The sequence below is a fragment of the Tupaia chinensis genome, unplaced genomic scaffold (genome assembly GCF_000334495.1).
Source record: "Tupaia chinensis unplaced genomic scaffold, TupChi_1.0 Scaffold144255_1, whole genome shotgun sequence".
Lineage (NCBI taxonomy): Eukaryota > Metazoa > Chordata > Mammalia > Scandentia > Tupaiidae > Tupaia > Tupaia belangeri.
In genome coordinates this window covers 3966000-3974603 of record NW_006204113.1, presented here as the reverse complement: position 1 = coordinate 3974603, position 8604 = coordinate 3966000, and the positions used below count along the sequence as shown (strand labels likewise).

The 8604-nt window shown below is 38.9% G+C and overlaps 1 protein-coding gene across 1 annotated transcript in view; it reads left to right on the top strand.

Moving 5' to 3' along the window:
• The first annotated feature begins 180 nt into the window (after window positions 1-180).
• The window catches only part of LOC102483356 (cilia- and flagella-associated protein 43), a 128591-nt gene continuing 120167 nt past the window's right edge, over window positions 181-8604 (top strand). Inside the window, exons 1-2 of the mRNA XM_006166408.1 lie at window positions 181-341; window positions 1931-2184. Of these exons, the coding sequence (XP_006166470.1) occupies window positions 220-341; window positions 1931-2184 (376 nt within the window). The 5' untranslated portion in view covers window positions 181-219. The remainder of the gene's footprint in view (window positions 342-1930; window positions 2185-8604) is intronic.

Below are 8604 nucleotides of genomic sequence, written 5' to 3'. Positions count from 1 at the left end.
CCGCGCCCAGCGTCCTCCCGGAAGAGCCCGCCCCTCGCCTCGTTTGTCGCTCTCCTATTGGTCGAACGGCGGCCAATCAGGTTGATTAGAGAAAGAGAGGGCGAGAGAGCAGGGAAAGGGAAGAGCCAATGGGCGCAGGTGTTACGGTCTCCCGGATACGCCTGTAAACAGTGGCGGCTCAGCGGGTCCGCAGTTCCCCTGGCCCGAAGTAACCGCCTCATGGAGCGAGGGTCCCAGAGTTTGGTGCCCGGCTCCTGGGTGAGAGAAACACCGCCCATGGCACAAGGCCGGGAGCGAGAGGACTTGGCCTTCTCCGTTGCCACCGCGTCCCTGAGTGTGAGGTGCGGCACCCACAGCTCCGCGACTGACCGGTCTCCTGGAAATTCCCAGCCTGCGTCTTTTCCTTACCCTCCTTTCCATCCCATTCTTTAGAGCAGCTCCCCTCGCAATTCTGACTTCGCTGGCACACCCCAACTCATTCCCGTAGACTCTCCCTGTATGACCTCGTCCTTCCGACCCCCCTCTTCCCATTCCCTTGTCTGGACCCTGACACTTGCTCCCATACCCTGTATTTCTCCCTTGTACCCTTCTTTCTGCCTCCTCTTTCTGGCTCAGTATTCCCTTCAGTGATTCGGTTCCCCTTACTTTTCATACTCACTTCTCACGCTCACACCCCGCCATCACCTCTCTTACTTTTCCCCAGCCCCCCACACGCACCCCAGGGGCAGCTCTCATCCCGTCTTTGTTGACTTGGTGATTTACCCCAAAGCTACAATCTCCAATCCCTTCCTTCACTCCATCCACTAACTCGGTTTATTAGCACCGAATGTGGCCTTCGAAAAGCATATAGCACTGCAGCCATTCACAGAGGTGGTATTTCTTTCCTTCCGCGTTCTAGCGTGTTACCGGCGTTCGGTTTTATACAGCATCCTCACCAGCCCTGTTGTATCCTGTAGTCTCTTGACTGGCCAGTCTCTTGCTGACCAAACTTGGGTCCTTCATTTGCCTTCTTCGCCATCTTCAGGCATACTATTAATAGTTAAATAAAAGTAAAATCTCCTTCATTTCAGATTCTCCTTCCCTGTAGCATATGCCTACCCCACACCCCTTCCTTAAAAGCCTGTTCTTTTTGTGCTCTAACATCTTCAGTTGGTGTGAATTTCATTCCACTTCTCTTCTGCATTTATCTGTGTGTTTAAGTCTAAAAAAATGGCTGCATATGTTTCATCTGTGTAAGGAAGCATGTTTCCCACTTGGCTTATAACCTCAAAGCATGCTGTCCTACTCAAAGTTGTTATTTATATATGTATTTTTAAAAAAAGGAAACGCATGGTGTCACTCTGCTGTGATCCTCCTACTTCAGCCTCTCAAGTAGCTGAAACTGTAGACACCACCAAATCTGACTCTTAGGACAGACCAGGAATCTACTAGGCTTCCCATTTGGCCTCAGCTACACAACAGTATCTTACCAGCATGTGCCACAGTGCTGGGCCTCAAAGTTGTTTTTGAAAATGTATTTTTAAAATAACTAGTTATAAAAGATTGGCTCAGGATACATCCTGTTTTCTAATAGAATCAAGCTCTTTTTTCACTATTGTTTTCACTCTTTTTCTTTCATCTATACAAGGCTTCTGAAATCTTTCTAAGACTTTTTCAGGTTTGGTCAGAGGGTTTTATTAAAAAAAATTCTCCCAAGAAGGCTCTTAGGATCTATGGAACTTTAGATGTTCATTTAAATTTCTATGATTCATTGATTCAAACTGATCTCACAGCTAAACTATGTATTCTTTTATCTTAAAGAATGTTTTGCGAAGAAAAGGGATGAATAGAATATGTGTCAAAGATTTTGATGACTTTTGTTTTCCTCGTTTTAAAAAAAAGAAAGTATTTTAAATGTATTATATTGATAGTGATATATCTTTTCCCAAAGATGGGTACAAGCTTTCCCTAAGCAGAATGTTCATTTTGTCAACGACAACACCATTTGCTACCCTTCTGGGAATTATGTGATATTTATTAATATTAAAACCAAGAAGAAGACTGTACTCCAGTGTATTAATGGAATTGTGGGCGTCGTGGCAACTAATGTTCCCTATGAAGTTGTGGCTTTTTCTGACCGAAGGCTAAAACCCCTCATCTACGTATACAGTTTTCCTGGATTGATCAGAAGGACCAAATTAAAAGGTATCTTGAGGACCCTTTCTCTGCCATAATGGAAGGATTTTGTTATAGAATAAGAGCACATCTGGTTCTTATAAATGTATTAATAGTTTGTATTTCGAAGGTTTTCTTTTTTTATAATCCATTTTAAACATTTCAAATTGATCAATGAGGATTTAATTAAGTGGAGTAGAGCTTTATTATTCAAAGTGTGGTCTACTTACCAGCAACATTGGCACTATTTGGGAAGCGTTTGAGAAAGGCAGAAAGTCAGGACCAGCAGATGGCATGATGGTTACTTCATTGGACTCCCACATGGCTGACTACAGTTTGAGCCCCTGACCCGGAGGCTTGAAACTCACACAGGCATGTATATTTGCATGCCCAACATCCCTAGAGGAGAATGGAGGAGAAGGGATTGTGGCATAACCATCCCGCCTAGGGGGTGATTTCTCATTGTCTGTCTTTCTCTCTCTCTTCAGTGAACAAATATCCCCACTAAGCAAAAAATCTTTGGCTAAATACATTAATTAATTAATTAATTAATTAAAGATAGTAACTCAACTCCCTCTCAGGCATACAGAATCATAGTCTGCATTTTAACAACATTCTCAAAGTTTAATGATTCATAGCTTTGTTAAACTTTGAGAAGCCCAATTCTAGAAGACTCTATTACAGCAATCAATGCAATTTGAAAATATTTTATAGAACACGTCCTTCTCACTGATTTATCGAAAGTCCAGGTGGATTGATGTTTGATAACTTTCTAAACACAAGTCTTTGAGTCTGAATTTCCTATTCTGTGAAACAGGGATAGAAGTAATATTTAATAAGGCTATAGTGCTAATAGATGGACACACATACACACACACACACACACACACACACACACACACATGCACCAGTGCTCAATCAGTATTATTTGCCATTTGAATTATCGTTGACTCATTCATAAATTCAGTTGACCCAGTCTGGGCTGTTGCACTTTTACTTTCCTGGAGCCTCCGTCTGAATGATTCTGTTTTCTACTAGTAATATGTCTTGGACTAAAAGTTCAGGGAAGCTTGAGGCTGGTCTTGCTTAGTTCTGTAACCTATGAGTCAAACAAAAGCTTAAGTCAAACCGGGGAACTTTGCTATAATTTATAACACTTATTTTTTTGGAAATTTGTCTGTATTTTCAATATATTAATAAGGCAACTTTTAAAACACAACCTATTCTCACATTGAGAACTATGTGAACTACAACTACATTTCCTCTTTAAAATTTCCCCAGCTTGGTTATTTGACTATAGCCCTGCCCAAGGAAATGAATTCATTTAGGACAATAGCCAGCATTCACATTGAATACTGAAACCCTAAAGGAATTTACAATGAAATTAAGACTAAGTCAGCAAGGCTACCTGTTATTACCACTTTTATTGTAGCTGTTCTAACCAATGCAGCAAAGCATGAAACTGGGGAAAAAAAGATGTAGCTAAGGGAAAAAGACACTATGGGTAATGCAGAAGTCTAATAGGACTAATGAAAGAATGCTTGGTAAGATGCTTGTTTTAAAATGAATATCCTTCCTATTAGAAGATGTAAACACTTGGAAGTAATTCAAAGAAGAATTGAGTGACTTAGATAAAGAAAACTACAAAAATCACTGGTTGACAATAGTTAAATAGAGACATATTCCTGGATGGAGAGCTGGTTATTTTAAAATGAATATATTTCTGATATATTTCTTTCACAGAAAGTAATTCAGAGGTTTATTAAAGAGTAAGGAGTACTTAAATTATTCCAAAGTTCATTTGGAAAAGAAAAAATAGAGAATGAGAAAAATTTGAAAGAGAATGATGGCAAGGCTAAGGGACATTTTAACATTATGGTACTGTATTAATTAGGAGGGTGTATTGGTGTAAGGATCACTAGGTCTGTGGGAAAGTTGAGGAAGAGTGAGGGCAGAATCTAGAGCACATAAAAGTTAAGTACATGATGGGAACCAGCAGTTAGCGTAATGGCTATGTCGCTGGACTCCCATGTAGTCGACCGCGGTTCACGTCCCGGACCTGGTGGCTTAGAACTCACGCCGGGCACGTGTGCGTGCATGCCCAAGATCCTGAGAGGAGAATGAACGAGAAGGGATTGCGGCGTGCCCATCCCCTCTGGGGGGTGCTTTCTCGCTTTCTGTCTCTCTGTCTCTCTCTGTCTGTCTGGCAAGCGCACGCACCCTATAGTGAAAAAAACCTCTCCAAAAAAAAAAAAAAGATAAGTACATGATGAAAGAAACACACACCCACACACACACACACACACTGCAGGATATGGATTATCCAACAATGGCATTAAGAAAACAATATTTGGGGACCAGCAGGTGGTGTGGTGATTAAGGTACTGGACTCCCACATGACCAACCACAGTTGGAGTCCCAGACCTGAAAGTTTGCTTTCTCACTTTCCCTCTCTCTTTCTCTCTCTCTCTCTCACTTGCTCTCTCTGGTGAGTGCACATCCCCTATAGCAAATTAAAATAATAAAAAATAAATAACTTACTCTAAAAAGTTTTTTAAAAATTAAAAAAAAACTGAATATTTGAACAATACCAAGGTAGACACTCATGTTATACCTACATCAAAACATACTATCAGATGAAAATAAACTTTCTATATAAATAGTAAACTCATTTGGAAAAGTAAAAGAAAATATGGTAGACTACTGAAATGATTTCAAGATAGGAAGAACTTTCTACACAAATGAAAAAAATTAAGTGAAAAGATTCAAGATTTGATACACACAGATTTAAAATGAAAGAACATCAAAAATACTGTGAAAAATGAAAAGACAAATAATAAATCAAGAAAAATATCGGAACAAATATGACTAAATATTTTAAGAGCATTTGTACAACAATAAGAACAAAGACTAATATGCTATTAGAACAATGGAGGGCCATCCCCATAGTGCAGTGGTTAAGTGCTGTATGTTGAGGGCCAGATTGTACACGTCTAACTGTAGTTCTAATCCAGGCCCCAGTACCTTGAAAATCATACCAGGCACATGCATATAGATGCCCCAAATCCTAACAGGATGGAGAAATGGAGGAAAAAGGATTGCAGTGCTACCATGCCTTATTGGAGGGTGCTTTCTCTCCTTCTGTTTCTCTACCTGTCTATCTATCTCCCTCTCTCTGGCAAGCACATATACCCTCTAGCAATAAAAATAAAAAATAAAAGAACAATAGAAAAGAAACTTGAACAGAGAACTCACAAAACTGCAAGTGACCAAAGATATTAAAAAAAAAAATTCACCCTCAATAGTCATTTTAAAAATGTAGTTTCATCCAGGATGCTGTTTTTCTTCCTGTTAAGGTCATACTGTTTTTTTGTAATTAAGTTTACTTCTTCTATGAGTGGGAGAGAGACAGAGACAGCACCCTCAATAGAGTCTTGACACCATAATTCACTTCCAGCCTTTAGCAAGCCCCAAATCATGGGTACAGTGTGCCAGGCATACTGAGAGAGATCTCTGGACGTGAACCTGGAACTATCCCATGTGATTCAGTCTCCCAGAGTGTTGTGTTTGCCTGCTATGCCACTGGCTAGCTTGAGCTTTTTTTTTTTTTTTTTTTTTGAGAGTTTTTTGCCATAGGGCAACTTAGCAGTTCCGCTAACTGCTGGTCCTGCCACTGGCTAGTTTTAAATCACACTTTTCTTCATTTTTAAAAATTGTCTTTAAAACATACTTTAACTATCACAATGTGTGTATTCTTCCAAAGTTATCTTTGGCATCATTGTTTTTGTTTTGTTTAGTTTACATTTTTAAAATTTATATTTAACCACTGTACATCTTTAAAGTATACAATATGGTTTTTCTCAGCATAAATAAAGTGCATATTAGTTAAGTCAAAGATATACCATGTACATTATCATTGACGGATAACTTTTCATATTTGTGTTTGTTAAATGTTTTGTTTTATTTTCCGTGATTATCTCCCTCCCACCCCCTATTACTCACCCTTTATTACCCACCCCCTCCTCTCCCTTTTATTTTACCTTCCAACCTCTCAGTTTCTGCTATAGATTGTAGACATTTGGTATTTATTAAGTGAGGACATACAATGCCTGTCTTTCTTCCTTTTTTTATTTTTTAAAAAAATATTTATTTATTTTACATTTTTTCACCGAACATCACCACAGCACACAAAATGCAATTTACCATTCAGCATACACTATAAAGTGGCATAGTCATACATGTTATCATCAACAAATAATTTTCCATTTCTTGTTTCTTGTATCTATCTGTATTTTTCCCGTATTTCTTACCCTCTGCCATTTCCCACTCTCCTCCCACACTGTCTCTGGTATCTGCAGTTGCTTTTCATTCCTCTATTTTTTCCCCACATTTAATTGATTGACAAAATATCTTAATTCATCTAAATACTTTCAATAGCAAGTTCAGGTGATATATAAATATCTGTGAACACATGTTGACTTAAGGCATGAAACTCTGTGGGTAGAATGAATATACTATAAAGTAGCACCTAGCTGAGGCAATATAGCTTACTGTGGTCATTAAATAGATCTTTTTTTAAATATATTTTTTAATTTCAAGAAAAGCAGTTTTAGCTTTAATAAATCAAAATAATAAAACGTTAAGGGAACTTTGGTTAAAACTTAAAGCCAGGAAACAGGTTAGGATTCTGCTCTAATAGTAGGTACATGGGCCTGTCCACAACTCAAGAGAAGACAAAAATCCTTAACTCTGGAAAGCAAAGCATAGAAGAAGATCGGTATTATTTTAGTCAAAAGTTATAAGATTCTATTTCACCAGTTCAACTCATGTACTTTATCTTCTATTGCAGTCCGATCTTTCCATTTAAATTCTGGAAGATAACGTTCAACTCTGGACTTATCCCTACCTTTAAGCTGGCCATTTTCTTAGTTGTTTCAGAACACTTATTTCTCTGTGTCTGACTTTAGTTTTCCTGAGATAGCACTCCCTTCAGAACTGCTTGGAGAACTGGTCTGGTGTGGGTAAATTCTTTCAGGTTTTGTTTATCTGAGAATGTTCTCATCTTCTCTTCCCATCTGAAGGATAATCTTGCTAGATATAGTATTCTTGGTTAAAATTGTTTTTCACTCTATACTTTGAGTATATTTTTCCATTCTTTCCATGCTCACATTCTTTCCAGTGAGAGGTTCACTGTTAGCCTGATAGGGTATCCTTTGTAGGTAACTTGATGTTTCTCTCTTGCCAGTCTGAGTATCTTGTCTTTGTCTGTGGTTTTAGTTATTCTAGCTATAATGTGTCTTGGAGAAGATCTTCCTGGGTTGATTCTATTTGGGGTCCTTTGTGCATCTTGGGTCTGGATCTTTGAATGCCTCTCTAAGTTTAGGAAATTTTCTTCCAGGATTTCATGGAATAGATTATCAATGCCCTTATAATGCCTGTCTTTCATAGTCTGGCTTGTTTCACTTACCATTAAATCTTCCTTATTCATCCACTATGTATCAGATGTCATGTGGGAGTCCAGTACCTTAATGCCATCTGCTGGCCCCTTCCATTAATATTTTTAGTTTCAGGTTTTATGTTTAAATCTTTGATCCATTTTGAGTTGATTTTTGTTAATGGTGATAGCTAGGGATCTGGTTTCATTGTTTGTTAGGGCTGAGAAATATTCCATACTATTTATGTGTCACATTTTTTCAATCCACTCATCTGTTCTTGGACATTTGGATTGGTTCCAGGTCTTAGCAATTGTGAATAATGCTGCAGTAAACTTGGTTATGCAAGTGTTTTTCCTAGTTTTCCTATCCTTTGGATAGATACCTAAGAGTGGAATTACTGGGTCATATGGTAGTTCTATTTGTAGGTTTCTAAGGAACCTCCATATTATTCTCCACAGTGGCTGTACTAATTTACATTCCCATCAACAATGTAGAAGGGTTTCCTTTTTACTGTAGCCTCACCAGCACTTTTCGTTCTTTTTATTATTATTATTTTTTAATCTTAGCCATTCTGACTGGGATTAAGTAGTATCTCATTGTGGTTTTCATTTGCATTTCCCTTATGCTAAGAGATGTTGTTGAGTATTTTTTCATATGCTTTTGGTTGTTCATATGTCATCCTTGGAGAGTTGTCTGTTCAGCTCATTTGCCCATCTTTTCTTTGGATCAATTAATTTTTTTTTTTTTTTGGAGAAATTTTCACTGTAGGGCGCGTGCACTCACCAGACAGACAGAGAGAGACATAGAGACAGAAAGCGAGAAATCACCCCCCAGGGGGGATGGTCACGCCGCAATCCCTTCTCCTCCATTCTCCTCTTGGGATCTTAGGCACACACGCACACGCGCCTGGCGTGAGTTTTAAGCCACCGGGTCCAGGACACGAACCGCGGTCGACTACGTGGGAGTCCAGCGACACAGCCATTACGCTAACTGCTGGTTCCCTGGATCAATTAAT